Source organism: Tetranychus urticae, chromosome 2 (assembly GCF_039701765.1).
Source record: "Tetranychus urticae isolate SD_2017Ah chromosome 2, NJAU_TeUrti_SD_1.0, whole genome shotgun sequence".
NCBI classification, from domain to species: domain Eukaryota; kingdom Metazoa; phylum Arthropoda; class Arachnida; order Trombidiformes; family Tetranychidae; genus Tetranychus; species Tetranychus urticae.
In genome coordinates this window covers 1321943-1340227 of record NC_142959.1, presented here as the reverse complement: position 1 = coordinate 1340227, position 18285 = coordinate 1321943, and the positions used below count along the sequence as shown (strand labels likewise).

The window sequence follows — 18285 nt, the reverse complement described above, 5'->3', positions numbered from 1 at the left end:
TTTATTAGTGTGTAATTATGATTACATGTATGTCAGTTAACTATTATCTAAATTGTTATTGTTATTTTTATTTTACTAGCAATTATTTTCAAGCTAAGGGTGATTTGTTTTGGGTTTGCTGATTAACCAAATCAGCTTTACTCTACTTGTCTTTATATTCACTTGTCTGTATGATTATTGATATTTTGTTTTTAGGTTCAATTTTTGGACTATTTCTTGTTAATTTTGGCCATTTTGTTGGAAGTTAATTTGTGATTATTAAGGTAATTGGCGTTTGTTGTACTCTTACCGTGTTTCATCAGATTAATAATAAAGTTCTCAAGGTTAAGTGGATTCTTTTTGAAGGTTTCATTCTTTTTATCACAAGATAATCATCAATTTCATTTTCTTGTTACCTTTATATTACTTGCTGAAAAGGGAACCATTTAAGTCAAATAAACAAGTTGTAACAGTAAAAGCGATAACCGAAAGTCCAATTTGATTATGGATGACCCAGTTCAAGTCGATTATGAGATTTAAACCAACAAATTACAGATTTACACTTGAACTTGAAACAATTATTAATAGTAAATGCGATGGATCCAGATTCGGAAAGATCAATACATCAATTAAAGACATTTGATTTGATTTAGATTTGAATATTTCTGAATCGCTCACAAATTATGAGACTAGGAGCGAGGATTTACTACTCCAATTTTTAGCTATTCAAACTCCTGGAATAAGGTTCTTCAACTTAACTATTTCTGTCCATCACTTAATCCTCCAGAAATTGTTCAATCTTTTAAATTCATTGAGTTCAACTCACCTATCCTACTCAGGCCTTAACTTTCTTGGCTTAACTCTTTAACTGTCATTCCGCCATTAAAATAGAAAAACTTGATTGAAAAAAGCTCAAAGAGACTTGAATTTTGCTAGTATTGCAGTCTCATCCATAATCTTACAATGTTGAATGTCTATTACAATTTAAAAGTGGATCGTCCATTCGGATAGCCTTAAGTGCTAAAATTAAATGATCTAGATATGACTTTAGTCAATGATCAATCTATTTCGATAATTGATTGCAACCTTTTATGGTAAGATATGACTTCAGTCTTCAGGAAGCTTGCTAATTGTTTGATACATTCAAAAAATTTTCAATGATTAATGATATTTTCGAGTTACTGCAATTTTGATTTCTATTCATTTATGCACCTATTTTTGTATTTAATCGTTGTTGTTAAAATTAATCATTGAATCATTGAATCAAAATTTCGCCATATTTGGTTTGCAGATAATTATCAATCTTAAAATGAAACTATACAAACAAACGAAGTACTTTGGTTATGAGAAACAAACAATTGAGTATTCACAAGAGTAAAATACTCAACATCTATGTAATATCAATTTGTATGTGATGTATGAATCTTTTAAACATCAAGATTAGAGTCCTCAGCAATATTGAAGTACTAAAGCAAATCAAATCATTCACTTTCTTCGCTGATGCTAATGTATTAATCTGGTAGTCGAGAGTAAATCTTAATTCTTGCAACCATTTCTTCTTGTGTTCAACCTTACACTAAGCACCATAAATAAGTTGTTATTACAAGATGACCCCTTTTTTCACTCACTATTTCAACATGTGACACTGAATTTTTTCCAAGCCATACTTACTTGAAATAATGTATTTCTGTTGATATTTTAACGCTATTATAATACTATTTATTGTTGTGATCACACTGATAATTAACATTTGTGGTAAATATAGGATTCCGAAAGTAAGTTGTTTTGATTGACCACATTTATATAGCTATTTAATAGCAAATTTTTCTCACATATTTTTTACTGATAACTTGTTTTTACACTCTCTTTTGACCAATGGTCAAAAATTCCATTAGAATTTCTTCAAAATCTAGTCCTAAGTATGCCTAGGCGATTACAAGAAGTACTCAAAGCAAAAGGAGGCCATACTCGTTACTAGTCATTTCTAGTCTCAGAATCTCTCAAATGAAACAAAAAAAACAACTTAATTTTGGTGATCTCAATGCTCAAAAAAATGTTACTTTTTAAAATTACTACCTTTTGTTATGTTTGATAACATTTAATTTCATTAATTACCTCATTTAGTTGAGGATTTCATATCCAAATTGTTGCCTTAATAAAACATAGTCAAGTTATCAGCGTTTGTCTAACAATTTTCAAAAAGCAACTTATTTATGGTGCTCAGTGTAGTTGCTTCCAGTTGTCATAATGAATATCCTTAAAGCTTTCTTTGTAATCACTTTGATTGTGTATTTCAATTGTTCACTTTCCAACGGTTTTTCAATTTCAAATTTAACAAATGAAGATTTAATACGACAGTCAAACGACTCCAATTTTAAGATATGGGCTGTTCTCGTTGCTGGATCCAATACATGGTCCAACTATCGACACCAGGCCGATGTTTGCCATGCTTACCAAGTGTTGATCAAACATGGAGTCCACCCTGACAATATAATCACCATGATGTACGATGATATCGCTCATAGTAAATCAAACCCAACTCCTGGTGTAATCATCAACATTCCTGGTGGAGTCAATGTTTACAGCAATATTACCATTGACTATAGACATTCAGATGTCAATAAAAATAACTTTATGAACGTCTTGAAAGGTGATGCTGCATTGAAAGCCAAAGGTAAAAAAGTGTTGGACTCTGGGCCCAATGACCACGTTTTCGTGTATTTCTCTGACCATGGTGGAGCTGGTGTCCTCTGTTTCCCTCGTAATGTTATTACTTCAGCTGAGCTTAATTCAACTCTTCAATGGATGAAAGCAAATAATCGGTTTGGCGCTATGACTTTGTACATTGAAGCCTGTGAATCTGGTTCAATGTTTAAAAACATTTTACCCCAAGATGAATCCATATTTGCAGTAACAGCATCGAGACCTGATGAATCAAGTTATGCCATTTACTTTGATGATGAAAGGGAAATTTATTTAGCCGACGAGTTTTCCATCAACTGGCTGATTGATTCGGACACGGAAAAGTCACTAGTCAATGAAACTTTAGAGAAACAGTTTACAATCGTTCGATCAAAGACGAAAAAATCAACACCACAACAATTTGGTGATCACTCTGTTCGTCGTTTATCTGTCAGTCAATTCCAAGGAGATGAAAATGCTGACCATAGTTTGTTCAATTCCGTTCCTGACACAGTAACCAGTTCAATTTCCAGCGTAAATGCACCCATTGAAAGTCTGAGAAGATCAATCCTCAAAAGAACTGATCCAATAGAGAAGGCCGCTTTAACTGCACATTTGGGTACAATTTTAGCTGGAAGAGATTATGTCAATACAACTATTCGGTCGATTATTGGTAAACTTTGCCAAAAAGGTTATTGTACCAATGTTGATGATATCATGGAAACTCGAGTACCTTTGACAAATCACCAAGCCTACTCTGAATTGGCATTACAGTTTCATAAGAGTTGTTTCAGTTTATCAACCCACAGACACACTCTTTCATATCTTTATGCTTTTGCAAACATAATTGAAGATTTGACAGTTCGTGATAAAGATAAGCTTAACACTATTTCATTGGCATTAAAGCTAATCTGTAAACGCTATGTTGGAGATCACCGTTTCAAAGCAATAATCTAAGAAACAAAAATATGTTAGCTTCGATCTTAAATCGAAAATCTGTCGCTTTCACTCGAAATGTATTTAATTATAGTTATCCTCAAGAATATCAACCATTTTCAATATGTATTTCAACATAACCTTTTAAATAAACTCAAAGATTCATGTGATTTGTTGTGAGAATCAATCTTATTTAGTGAAAACCAAATTAGAGGAATCTGTTAGGAATGAGTAAATCTAAATAAGGAAAAGGATTTAGATTTCTCATCGGATACAATTTAAATCAAACAATTGTTCCATTTGATTGCGGTTTATCTACATTGGTTCCATTAACGATTACTGGTTTAATTACTGTCGCAGGATCCGGAACTACCAAACCACTGAGCATATTTTGAAATTGATTTTCAAGTGTTTGTAAAGCCTTTAATGGATTAAGCTCAGCGTCTTCAGGGACAGGAATTCGTTCAATAACTTGTCTCATGTTTTTGAACAATTGGTTCATTGATTCAAAGAAAGCATTGATTCGACTTTGTACAACAACCAAAGGGTTTCCTCCCGGCTGTGATGATTCCGGTGCCATTTGGTAAGATCCATGGGTTGACTTTGGAGCAACTAAAAGCAAGCAAAATGGATTAGAAAAGATGAATTAAGCTTGGATATTATGGCTTACCTTCAACTGAATTGAAGAGGTTTGGACCAGCAGAGGATATCTTTTGTATTTGCGAGGTCAATTTTTCAAGATTTTCCCGATCACTGAAGATCTTGGTGGCAATCCTTCTTAAATCATCAATCAAATCTTGCGGCGGTGGTGATGGTGATGATGGGAAACCAGTTGCGATGGTCATAAGTAAAGTTAAAACAATTAAACGGAATGCAATCATGATTGATAATAAATCTCTCTTTTGATTCAATCAATGAATGTTATTGTCTTTGGCCGAAGATGAAACTGCAGTTGATTGGCATTTTGTTGGCTGTTAAGTAGTAAACACAATTGATGCGGGCAAAAATGATAAATACAGGTTAACACCTGACTGTTTACAATGAATATTAACATTGTCTGGTGGTTTAAATTAACTATTTACTATGAAATAGGTTAATCATAGTACATCCAGTACATAGTATGAAAGTAGTTAGAGTAAGATTCTGCAATGTAACATTTATCTTATCTGATCAGTTAAACTAGAAAAGTAATTAAATCAACATGAACTCAGTTAACATAACAATATTACTTCATAATGTTTGAATGAAATTTACGGAAATTTATTGTCAATAATAACAGTTACAAATATACAAAAAAACATCACAATATGGTTGACATTTGATTTGTAAATGTCAAGCTGTAATTGTTATTGAGTGTTATTAAAATATTATGGAAACATTCAAGCAAGTAATCTCCCTGGGTTTAAATTACCAAACAGCAATTAACAGAACTTCAATTGTTAAAGACAGTCTTCATTTATAATTGTGATTGAATATGTTGAGAATTTGAAATTTGTAAAAAATCAAGTTTGTAAAAATTAAAAGTCAACTGATTGCCTCTGTATTATTTATCACAGATTTGTGTAAATGTGAACGCTTGAAAAGGTAAAAATTGAGATTCTAAAAGGCCGAATAAGGCACTGAATTTGAGTCAAATTGTTAGTATTTAGCTTCAGTGTTTGGGGAATATTGCTGGTTTGCCAATTTACGTGAGTTGAATGAGTAACGATGATTGCGATGAATTCATTTACAGTAGATGGAGGTAAGAAAGTGGCTTTGATTAAGCTTAGTAAAGACTAGTGATAGATTGTATTATCCATGATTTAAAAAAAATCCTTCCTTAAAATTATGAGTCCAATTGATCCAATTAAAATGAGTATGAGATTAAAATTGGGAAGTACATTGATTGAACCAGAAATAACTGAAATAAATTAAAAAGATGATCGTTAATAAAGCAAAAAATTAGAGATTAAAAGTCCATTAGATTTTGATGATTGATCTAACCTGGTTTGCAGACAGTGTAAGATGTTGATAATCTGACAACACCACCTTGACTATTTTTGTGTACAGATCCGTAATTTAATAAATTACCAAATTCCTCCTTAAGACGATATGCATTTGGACCTAAAAAATGAAATGAATAAATGAATGAAATTTGTTTTTACAAAACGATTTGAAGGAAAAATTTCTGGATTCATTTCACTTACCATAAAAATTTACACCTAAAGAAATACATTCACCGTCAAATACTAATTTGGTTTCTTGATTGTCCACCTTAATTAGCCAATCAGTTGTCTTTAACTGACTTCGCATATGATCCATGAACTTGGCAACGGTAAAGGTTGGGTTACTACTAATCATAAAGGTTTGATGTAAATGAAAATCAGCAAGAATGTTGGCACAGGCCATTTTAGTGTCACTTTCATCTTTATGATAGATAATTAGTGATCGGCCAACAACCGATGCATTTCCAACCAAAGGAAGATTAACATCAGTTATAACTCTGCGTTTACCTCCAATAATTAAAGGACCATTTCGACCCGATAAATCACCCAAAACACATCTTAATGGATTAGTTGGTGTACAATGGCGCTTATAAAGATCAGGAAATTTATTGGAATCTGTTTGGTAGGGATTCCAAATGTAACCAGAAGCAACACATCGAACTGACTCGACCGTCTGAAAAGCATCTGCACCAACTTGATTAACAAAGACAGACCATCGATGACCTTTAGTTATATTACGATTATAATTTCCTTTGTGTTTTAGATCAACCTCAAGAAATGTGTCACTTGTGGAACCATCTTTATATTCAAATTGTCGGAAACGTACAAAACCATTTATCAAATGCTTGGGATCATCGAAAGTAGCTAAAGCAACAATTTCTCGAGCTTCACTTTTCTTAACTTCAGGCACAATGCTTCCACAAACCCATCTTTCATCTCGTGTTGCTTTGTGAATGACAACTGATCGCCCAATGATTGAATTTAACCAGAAAAGAGGTAAATTTGAATCCCAATAAGAGTGACGCCATGAATCTTTGCCTTGTAAAGTTCCAACTTTACCAGATAAATCTCCAATTTCATATTGATCAGAGCTTCCGACGCCTGGATAATGGGTTATACGCGAGTCAACTCCAAGAGGATTGAAATGACCATAAACTGAATCATTGCTACAAGGAAATTCACGATCTTCTGGGACTGATACTTCATGGACATGAAATCCTGACGCTTGTTTATCGAGACCATGAAGCTCAATTTTGGTGTGAGTTGCATCGAACGGGTTTACCTGCAATTGATAAAAAAGAAGTCAATTAATTATTCCAAATCTTTTGTAACAATTTTAGTCAAATGAAAGAAACCATTAAACAATTTGCTAATCATCATGCATTCATGCTTTTAAAAGAGATTGTTCAACTTTTATTCATGCGATTGACATTTAACAATTTTTCTCTTGATTCTAAATCAATTTTTAAGATAATCAAAATGAAAGAAAACTGATCAACAGATAATTTCAATACTTTTCATCGATTAAATTTTATAATAGCTTTGTTTAAACCCTTAAAATGGCTTTTTATGGCAACTATCAAGTTTTGAGTGAGCGTCTTATTGAACATGAAACATGCTAAATGAACTTTAATTGTTATTAAACCTTATGGCGACGAGGATAATGATTTGCTTATTGTGTTGGAGCGTTGGTGGATTAAATAAATGTTAATCATATGATTGTTCAAATGTATCCAGTTATATTTTAAAGCGATCATTTAACTTTATCGTGCGCTTGTTGAATGAGAGAAACGTGTAAACATAAATCAACAACCTCGGTGATGAGTATTTCTAATTAGGTTCATAATTGTCGTGAAAAAGGTAAAAGAGTATAATGAATCAAACTATTGTTAAAACATCATTAAACAATTTACATGTTCAACATCAAAAATAGTGTTATTAAATTACAATACAAATAGTCGGTAGAAGTACCCAAAATGATGAAGCTTCAGATGATTTTGTATTAGCTAAGGAAGGTTTTATGATATTAATTTCTGATCAGTGAATTTTATTCAATTGTAATTAAAAGGAAGGTTGGTTTTTCTTGTTTACCAAGAAAGTGAACAAAACCAGCAAATATTCACGTCTGAACCCAACCTTGATTGAAACCAAAACTAAATTTGAATCATAATTTGCCTGGAAACTTAAGCTTTCGAGATCTTACGATAAAACATAAAAGTACATAGAAACACCTTTTAAGCTGGCCAAGTTGAATCAAGCTTAAAAACCAGTAGAAATATAATTATGATGAACGAATTGATTCAATAAATTAAAATAAAAAAAACAATAAATATGAGCAAAATAACATTAATTGTTCAACATTGATTAGGAGAGGAAGGTTGTTGGAATTTATTTACAGAGTTTCAAAAGGAAGGAATTGAATCTGAAAAGCAATTTTTCCAAAGGCTGTTCAGACAAGGTTACTGATTAACATGGCAGACATGATCTGTAATAATTGGGTGGGATAAATGGATTAGAGTGTCTTAATGAATACGAATGATTTATTTGATAACTTGAAACGGTTAACTGTTTAAATAGTGAAACTTGCTTGAATCTTGCTGTAAAGTGTCCTTGTTTTGAAGATGACATGTTCTTGTCTAATAAGGATCACTAATCTTGTCTCGATTATTAAATAATTCAATTAAGCTTGTTTTCTTGAGAAGGGAATAGTTGTGAGAGAAAATTCAAGTTTAATTGTTTTAGATTGAAGGAGTAAGTGTAAATGTTTTGAATTTTCAATTGGACAATTTATAGCTTAAAGGGATTCGTGAAGTTGCAATCAAAAGACGGAAATATTTGAGTTATCAGCTCGATAAAGATGTCGTCGTTTCTGCAAGTAAATCAATAGCAATCAAATGAAATCAATATTTGGATGAAAATTTGAAAAAAGTGACTTCCTTGAGTTGAAAATTAGCATTAACTCCAAGAAAATAAACTTGATGAATTTAGGTTGAATCTACCAGAACTCAGTTTTCATGTAAATTGACAAAAGCTAACATAATGAAAATAAAATGTTATATTGAAGCCAACATTTTGAGATTGATTCAATTGACTTACAATATTCTGAGCTGTAAATTAACCAGAACATTTAACTGCTCTTAATTTGACTGTCAAATGCATTGTTGATTGATGGTGAGCTATAAAAATGAATTTTTAAAAACTCTTGCCTTTCTTTGTATCAACTTGTTACTTTCAACTCTTATAATTGTTAATATTGATCTTATTTTTGCGTACTCGTCTTCGCTCATTCATGCAAAGTTGATCAGAAAAGGGCTCATTTGATTCTGAAAAAGAAAGATACTTTTTCCCATCTATTTGATGGAAACTTATTTTATCACCACTTGAAATGATCACAATGTTATAATTGAGAGTAAGTTTCATGAAAAGTGATTGGTTTGTGAGGATGAATGATTTGAATGACCTGCCACAAGTCACAAGCATCACCAATTCATTTTAATTCACTATTCAGGTCACTTCTTTTGGGCTGTTCAACTTTCTAATAAGTTAAATAATCATACGTAAGTATTTCAGTCAAAATCTAATTGAATAGCAACAATGAGGCAAAAAAGGTTGATCATAAGGTGATTGACTTAATGGAGAAGAAAAAAGATGACCATAAGTCATAATTTAGGATCAACTTCGTAGGGGTTATTAGACATTTGCCTATTCTGATGATAGTTGACTTTTGAAAAATTTTATACAGTCATATTGAACAATCATTAACACTTAATTGCTGTCAGTATCAGGAAATAATTAAATAGGAAATGTTAATAATCATTATTGATGTTTGATTATAAATTAATTTAAGTCAAAAATAATGTTAATTATTAGCTTTACTTACATGATGGAAAGTTATTGATCCTGATACTTTTGCTTTATCTCCACCAAATCTCCAAGATCTAACTGAAGCTGTCATTGGATGAAGCTTTTTAATTGGAGTACATGCCAATCTGTTTCCACGTTGTACAGGTCCGTTTATATCATGAACGACAATGGATTTTCCAATAATCGAATAAGCTCCGGATAAGGGGAGAAATTCATCAGTATAGAATAGTTTGACCTGTTTAGAGCCACTATATCCAGCGATGGACATTTTTAACCCTGATTTTTTGGCTAAATCACCAAGTTCACATCGGAAAGGGTTGTCAGGAGTGCAAAACGTATCGTATGACGAATGCCCAACACTAAAAGGATCGTAATGAGGCCCAGTTGAGTTACATCTGTCTTTCCAACTGTAAAAATCATTATTTGGTGGGTTTGTGTGAATATGCCAAGGAAAATCAGTGGTATCATTGTAGGTTCCATCTGAGTAACTGAGATCAGCAAACACTGTTGCTTCCGAAGTTGGCTGGTCAGCTTCTTGGCGAAAAATGATTCGACCTGCTATGGGGAAATAAAAAGTTGCAACTGCAGTAACAACTGGTCCTGGATATCCAATGGTAGCACAAATCCAGTTGGAGTCATCGATCTTGTGGATGACAAGAGACCTGCCGATAATTGAATGGCGGCCAAATAAGGGTAAATTAAGATCCACATGAATTTGAGTTACATGGCCATTTTGATCCTCAACTAATCCTCCATATTTACCACTCAAATCTCCAACCTCGTATTGATCTTGCGTTCCTTTTCCTGGTTTAGGAGAAGAGTTGGAATTGACTCTAAAAGGATTGTAAGAATCCCCAGTTACAAAATTTGAACACGCAGATGATTTTTCTTTAGATAAAACTGGACTTATTGGGAACGAATATATTTTATAAAAAAGACCACGGCCTCTTAGATTATCTAGCTTCACTGTCACAATGGTCGGGTCAGTGTGAAAAGCTTGACTGAAACCAATGTAACCTTTAACGCCATCCATATCAATCATGGCTTTTACTTCTTTCTTTTTAACTGGGGTAATCAATCCACAGCTTATCGGGCGAGAAGGATTGTTTTTTTCATAGATGACAATATAAGACGAACGTGTTGAGTCAAAGATGGATAGAGGAAGATTAGTATCAATGAACTTTTGTTTTGCTCCTCTATTATTGGCTTTATAGACAGTAACTTGACCATGTTTACGGGATAAATCGCCTATCTTACAATTGTTATGATTTCTTTCCGTACACTGAGAGTCATCTGTGTTATCTGGATCGAGTAAAGTTGTCAAATAGTGACATTTAGAATCAGTGTTTGGTCTACTGTCCAGAATATCAGTAACTAATATTTTCCAGTCGTGTTGAGAGTTGACTCTAAATTCGCTTCCAATGTAAAATAGATTGCTCATTATCACAGTATCGCCGAGTTCATTCTCACGAAACACAACAGTACCAGCAAAAGGTGCATAAAATTGCGCCTTAGCTGTTTTAGTGTCTGATTCATGTCGAATATTTGTACAGCCATAATGTTTTCCATCAGTAATAATAATTGAAGATGACCAAATCGACTTACGTCCATGCAGGGACAATTCGCCATCAGTGAAAACTTGTCCACCTAGATTAACTGGGACAACTTGGATAGGTCCATGTTTGGTAGTCATGTTATACTCAAGTTTACCTAGGGTTTCTGGCCGACAAGGAGAACCCAGAAAATAGGGAAAGGACATTATAGCCCACTGATAGTCGATTGATTTTTCTCTTAAAGTCACTGGCAATAAATTTATAGCCACCGTAACCTCAGACTCATTAGATTCTTGTCTGAAAGTTATATTACCGCGGAGGCCGATTGCGTTGAATGGAGCAAACAAGGTAACATAGCCAGAAGCTGGTTGGATTAACCAGACTATCGAAATGAACACCGATAAGATAAACATTAACATGATGCACTAGCCTGTAGTGAAATTCCTTGTAATAGATGAAGGTAAAATAACTATAATAAATTAGAAGTGTACAGCTGAATGAATGTAAACAACATTTCACTGTGGTTTAGTATCCCATGTCGAATATATTTAGAGATGGTATTTTCAAAACTTTTTTGACAGACTCACAGATGAACAATAAAGAAGCAATCGATTAAAAATTACTGATTAATTTAGCATGGAAGTTCACGATTCAAGTTAAAACAATTCAGGTGTCTATCGACTACCCGAATATAAAATATAGACTTGTTTGTGGAAACGATCTCAATTATTATTTTAACTTGGCACATACAAGCCATGTCTCAATAAACCTGTTTATTGGGTGATATTCAAGGCGCCAGCCAGCAACGAAAACAATATCATGCTGCCATCTATAGCTTTGCACTATCATTATACTTTGGTACAATTTTTCGTTAAGTCGATAGCTGCTGATGTATTAGTTTTAGATAGCCTGAAAAAATAAGAACGCTGATTAAATTTTATCCACGAGCTAAGATATGAAACGTGAAAAGGTAAGGTTGGTTTTACAGCAAATGTCTATCCCTACAAAATTGTCATCAACAGCTTACTGAGGCTTCATTTTCAAAATATTTTTTTAATGATTTCGCTATTTTTATACTTGATCAAAATATTAAATGATAATTCAATACTTGCATATTAAAAAAGTTATACCAATTTAACATCTGAATTTATTGTTAAACTGTAGTTCTATGATGGTCCAACGTTTGTGTCTGAGTTGAAATTAATTTTTACAATTCATAAATGTTGTCAATAACGATACAATGAGACAAAATATAATATGATAATTTTAGTGGCGACTAATACTAAGAGTCGATAATCTTTCCTTGACTCCACGATGAAGACCATCAGGACTTTTATAAACCTTTTTACAATAAACCATGAGAGTGACAAATGTTATGATAAGAAGAACGCCAAGAAGACCAATGTAATAAAGAAATGAAATTGGGTTTTTAGCCATTAAAGTAGCTGCAAGTGCAGGATGAGCAGATTCGCCGAGAACTCCAGGAATGAAAATAATTGGCGATATTTTTCCAGTAGTAACAATGTGCTTCGATAGCATTCCATATGAAGCTGAAAACATTGGAGATATTCCTACACCTAAGAGAATGAACCCAATCCAAATGCAGACTTGATAGGTATTTGCCCAAGGAACGCAAACTAAAACACCAATAATCATGAAAAGCGTATTCATGAGCAGTAATTTTACTTCTGATGTAACGAATGTTAGTGGAATGAAGATTAACCGATAAAAGGAGAAACAAGACCAGAAAACAGTGGCAAGTAAAACACCGGTCTTTTTGTCCATATGAAGAGCAGATTTGACTGAAAATGAAGCTCCAAGCGAACCTAATAAATTACAAACATCATTAATTGTAAGATCACAATTCTAATTTAATGGACGCCAACATTTAGTACTTACCAAGGACTGCCTCTAAACTAATCGTCAGATGACTTATGAGCGCTATTAAAATGATTCCTCCGTAAACTTTCCATGGAGCCCATTTTTGTTTCGTATCGGTGTTTATTTGCTTGTTGCTGGTTTTGTTTTGTGAGCTTCTCTCTTTCAAATATACATAACCTAATGGAAAGGCGATAGTAATTGATATTGCACCAATAATCATGAAGGCATATTGTGCCTTCACATCATTCGAAGTAGGTTTGATATTGATCAACTCAAGGATTGGATCTGAATATGTTTCATTTGTTGCTGTTTGGATAATTATCTCGTCCTGTTCTGGTATTAAGAATGGTCGACATATAATTGGAGTTACTAGTGAACCGATTCCCCACGACATGTGTAAAGCTTGCAGCCAATTTGTACATAAATCTTTCCATGTGTCCACAATTACTGTATTACAAACTGTATTGTAAAATGATTAAAAAAACAGTCATAATTAACGTAATTCGATAGGTTTCAAGTTTATTTATAACTGAAGAGTGAATTGTTAATAGAAAGAAACAATGCAATTGTCACAATGAGTGAAAACGGGTGAAAGTCAATTTTCTTTCAGATTTAGACTCTAAGGGTTTGTAGCGACATGAAAATGAATCTATTTATGCAATTCAAAGATTTCTCCGATCAACAGTTCTCGAGAAAATCGAGTTCGAAGTTGAAACTTGCAAAGCTTTTTGTACGATAATGAAAGAAGATTTTTTCATTAAACTTATAGTAAGGATTCATCTTTTGATGATCAACCAGGAAATATATTCATTTTGAAAAATAAAACTTTTCTTTTCCTGTAAAACAGATTAGTTCGATTTACATTTGAACAGATCGCTTTCTGTGATTGTAAGAGATAGCAAAATGAAACTTGGTATTTGTCCACAAAAATTGTTGCCTCAAATTATGAATTGAATGATTTTATCAATAGTTCAATAGTTCTCTTGATTTTGGATATTGGCCTTAAAACTTTGAGACTCGATATTTCGATTATAGTAGCCACTACAGTCATCATTCTTTGATTAATATGATTCTTCACTAATTAATAATTTGATGCAACTTAGAAACTTTCTTTTAGTGTATTTGGTTCATGATTATTGGCCTGTAAATGTATGAGAACAACTTTATTGCACAAAATAGTTTCATATTAACCCATTTCTTGGTAAATAAACCATTTTTCTGGTTAGACTTTAAGATGCAATGTAAAGAGTGTTGCAGAAGACGCGAATATTTGATTTAGGTGTTGAGACTTAATAAGTTTGTAGAGGCATGTAAACTGTTTCCGGTGGTGCTATCAAATAATTAATCCTATGAATAGTTTTTGAGAAAATCGAGGTCAAATTTGAAACTTCGATAGCCTCTTGTTCAGCTATGGAAGTAGATTTTTCGCTGAAACTCATTTAACTTATGTGATTTTTGACGAGCAACCAGAAAATGGTCTTATTTTAAGAAATAACATTTTATTGTTTTCGTAAAATAGATAAGTTCGATTTTCATTCAAATCGACTTTTTTTGATAACCGGTCGAGTTAAAGAGCTGAAAGTTATTAAGCGTTGATAAAAATTGTTGCGTTCTATCATGGATTGAATACTTTCAACAATTAAACAACAGTTCTCTTAATTTTGGCCATTGGCCTTTAAACTTTGAGCCTGGATATTTCGAGAATGGTTGCACCTAAAGTTATCATTCTTTCGACAAACATTCAATTTTATTATGGGCTAAAACATTATATGATCTAATACCGAATAAAAGCTGAGTTAATTCATTCAATAATGAAGATCCTTCTAACGCAAAAGATTTTGTATAGCTTTATAAATCAAGTCTCAAATCTGACAACAAAAGTAATACAATGGCATAACTTTTTTTGTAAACTCCTGAATGGTTTTTTGTTTCAATATATTATAGCCCATAATTAAAACTAATGTTTACTCAAAAACGGTGATTGTAGATGATATCGATACCGAAATATTCAGACTCAAAATTTAAAGGCCAATGGCCAAAATTAAGAGAACTGTTGCTTAATTGTTGAAAGTATTCGCTCTATTGATAGGAAGCAACAATTTTTATCGATGTATAATAACTTTCAGCTCTTTAACTCGACCGGTTATCAAAAAAAGTCGATTTGAATGAAAATCGAACTTATCTATTTTACGAAAACAATAAAATGTTATTTCTTAAAATAAGACCATTTTCTGGTTGCTCGTCAAAAATCACATAAGTTAAATGAGTTTCAGCGAAAAATCTACTTCCATAGCTGAACAAGAGGCTATCGAAGTTTCAAATTTGACCTCGATTTTCTCAAAAACTATTCATAGGATTAATTATTTGATAGCACCACCGGAAACAGTTTACATGCCTCTACAAACTTATTAAGTCTCAACACCTAAATCAAATATTCGCGTCTTCTGCAACACTCTTTACATTGCATCTTAAAGTCTAACCAGAAAAATGGTTTATTTACCAAGAAATGGGTTAATATGAAACTATTTTGTGCAATAAAGTTGTTCTCATACATTTATAGGCCAATAATCATGAACCAAATACACTAAAAGAAAGTTTCTAAGTTGCATCAAATTATTAATTAGTGAAGAATCATATTAATCAAAGAATGATGACTGTAGTGGCTACTATAATCGAAATATCGAGTCTCAAAGTTTTAAGGCCAATATCCAAAATCAAGAGAACTATTGAACTATTGATAAAATCATTCAATTCATAATTTGAGGCAACAATTTTTGTGGACAAATACCAAGTTTCATTTTGCTATCTCTTACAATCACAGAAAGCGATCTGTTCAAATGTAAATCGAACTAATCTGTTTTACAGGAAAAGAAATGTTTTATTTTTCAAAATGAATATATTTCCTGGTTGATCATCAAAAGATGAATCCTTACTATAAGTTTAATGAAAAAATCTTCTTTCATTATCGCACAAAAAGCTTTGCAAGTTTCAACTTCGGATTCGATTTTCTCGAGATCTGTTCGTCGGAGAAATCTTTTTATTGAAAGAGAACGATTCATTTTTATGTCGCTACAAGCCCATAGAGTCTTAATCTTAAAGAAATCAATTTTTACCAGTTCTAGACCATTTGTTTCAGGCATTTGTGTCAATTTGTGCATAAATGTGACAATAGTGTTTATTGTGTCTTTTTACACAATAACTCAACAACCCTAACAAGGCAAAGCAACAACTCGCCTGAACCGATGTATATCACAACAATCACTCGCTCTTCAGATGAAGCCCATTCACCTACTAATAGTAACTATTAATAGTATTTAAATTGTTTTATGCATTAACCCTCCGTTGCTACTCTTAAAAAAAGTCACAAATATGCTACTCTTTGGACAAAACTGTCCGTAGCCTTAACAGCAGTAAGAAGTAAATGAGAGGCAAAAGTTGTAAAATGGGGGTAGCGTTGACCCTGACCCTAACTTTTGACCAAAATTTTGTCAGTTCTCTTTTTTATTGCTTTTTTGGTTTCTGTGTCTTATGTTTGACTTTTTTGACTTTTTTGACTTTTCTCAAATCTATTGAAATTTTGAGTTTTGCTTGAAATCTTGCTATGGCAGTCTAACTCATTTTAATCCTAGAATTTTCTCATTTTCGTATCAAAAAACCGCAATAGATATTGAGATGCCACTAAATGTATCTTCTAGAGCATATTTTAATCTATTGAAATCCATAATCAAAAGTTAGTGACATTTAATAAATTTTGATCAATGGTTGTTCATTATTTAATGCACCTTTGACTTTAATTGCTTTTATTGATAAAACTATATTGGTATCTTCATTGATTTTACATTCAATTCAAATGCTTCTTTCTCGTAAATCATATTCAGCCCGATCTCAAAATTTTCAAAATCAAAAACTGAGATAGTTGTTACCATCATAAAACCAAAAAAGTTGATTTGACCTTTGCCCTCTCTTTGCTAATTATCTTCGCTTTTTCTTACGGAAAGGCTTGTATAAGCTATTGATGACTCTTTTTGTGAGTTGTTACAAAAAAGCAATAAAGTGGTCAAAAAAATAAAAGAGAATTTTATTGCTCCGTAGCTTTGGCAGTGCATTTACGCAAAGCTACTCTTGTGACTTTTTTGTCTTTGACCGTGCTAGTCACTCTTTATATCAATATTACAGGTAAACTATAATGTCCATACTCTTTGTTTTCGAGATGTACACACTCATATCTATGATTGACAATGTTCCGGAGTCAAAAGTTTCTAACTCATAAGGTTTTGATTTTATTAACATTCAAAAATTATTTTGGACAAAAAAGTCTAAGAGTAGCAACGGAGGGTTAACTGAATTCCCCGGTAAATCTTAGAAAATGAATGGTCACTTACGCACTTCAGCGATACCATGTCCTATGCCAGCAATAAACAAAAAGCAAGCGACATACTCAAACTGTTTGAAGTTTGTAGCAGCTCCAAGAAAAATGCCAGAAATCAAATTACAAACACAAAGAACTAGAGATCGATTGAATTTTTGGCCAATTACCCCAGCTATTGAACAATGAGATTAACAAATTACATGAGTAAAAATATTTCAATGGACATTTGACTTACTAAAAGCTGATCCAACAATGTGACCAGCACTTCGAACTGGAATCAAATAGGAAACTTTTGCGAAGTCAACATCTAAACTTATTTGTAAATCAAGTAAACTTGAACCAAGAAGCGTTGTTGACGATCCCACACATGCAAAGGTAAAATAGATAAGAAAAGATTTGAATATTCTGAATTTATTGTCACAAATGAAACGGGCGACTTTCATGTTAATCTATTAAAAATAACACAGAGTTTCAAGCTAAGCACAAAAATATAAAAATCATCTTCAATAAACTCTTTTACTTCATGGAAACACTAACGATGTAACTTGTTCATTCCTCTCGCCTGATTGATTACACGCATGGACGATTTCATGCCTATGTAATTTCCGATTTTGCCTTGAACGCTTCATCATTTTGTTCTGTTCATTTTGCTTGAATATTCATAATTGATTCACTTGTTTCAAATCCATGAATACGTTTGTTGCTTGATTATAGAGATGCTGGTTTACAGAATGTCTTCATATTCATGTTTTGACGTTCATTTGATACAAATTTGTTTTCAAAATTAGTTTCATTCAATTTCAATTCTCATTATAGTTGAGATAGATCTTGAAAGATCAAGTGAAAATCGGTGAGAACCAGAATTTGATTGTGAGATATTGTTTGCTTGATATTGATAGATTATGATGCTACATGATGATGGTTGTGAACAGATTGACTAATTATTATATTATTATACAAGACTATTCAGTCAATGGTGGTAACGCATTATTAGAGCAATTAAGATCAAAATTAAAGTGTCATTAGTTCCAAACAT

The 18285-nt window shown here is 32.5% G+C and overlaps 3 protein-coding genes, 1 long non-coding RNA gene and 1 pseudogene across 4 annotated transcripts; 2 read left to right on the top strand and 3 right to left on the bottom strand.

Annotated features, from left to right (window-relative positions):
* Positions 1-125: 125 nt before the first annotated feature.
* On the top strand, positions 126-633 carry LOC149093682 (uncharacterized). Its single transcript, XR_016199013.1, has 2 exons — positions 126-263; positions 418-633. It is a non-coding gene; the product is annotated as an uncharacterized LOC149093682 (long non-coding RNA).
* Positions 634-2226: 1593 nt separating this feature from the next.
* LOC107363653 (legumain pseudogene) lies at positions 2227-3618 on the top strand (annotated as a pseudogene).
* Positions 3619-3767: 149 nt separating this feature from the next.
* LOC107363655 (uncharacterized) lies at positions 3768-4862 on the bottom strand. The gene is made up of 2 exons (XM_015930914.3): positions 4268-4862; positions 3768-4209 (listed from the first exon to the last, which is right to left on the bottom strand). The coding sequence occupies exons 1-2, from the start codon at positions 4476-4478 to the stop codon at positions 3881-3883; spliced, it is 540 nt and encodes a 179-aa protein (XP_015786400.2). The 5' UTR covers positions 4479-4862; the 3' UTR covers positions 3768-3880.
* On the bottom strand, positions 4836-11803 carry LOC107363652 (uncharacterized). Its single transcript, XM_015930913.3, has 4 exons — positions 9463-11803; positions 5784-6864; positions 5581-5700; positions 4836-5497 (listed from the first exon to the last, which is right to left on the bottom strand). The coding sequence occupies exons 1-4, from the start codon at positions 11416-11418 to the stop codon at positions 5400-5402; spliced, it is 3255 nt and encodes a 1084-aa protein (XP_015786399.2). The 5' UTR covers positions 11419-11803; the 3' UTR covers positions 4836-5399.
* A 229-nt stretch (positions 11804-12032) lies between these two features.
* On the bottom strand, positions 12033-17802 carry LOC107363496 (solute carrier family 60 member 1-like). The gene is made up of 4 exons (XM_015930728.3): positions 17485-17802; positions 17263-17421; positions 12899-13339; positions 12033-12825 (listed from the first exon to the last, which is right to left on the bottom strand). Exons 1-4 carry the CDS (start codon positions 17690-17692, stop codon positions 12266-12268), a joined length of 1368 nt encoding a protein of 455 aa, XP_015786214.2. The 5' UTR covers positions 17693-17802; the 3' UTR covers positions 12033-12265.
* Positions 17803-18285: the final 483 nt, after the last annotated feature.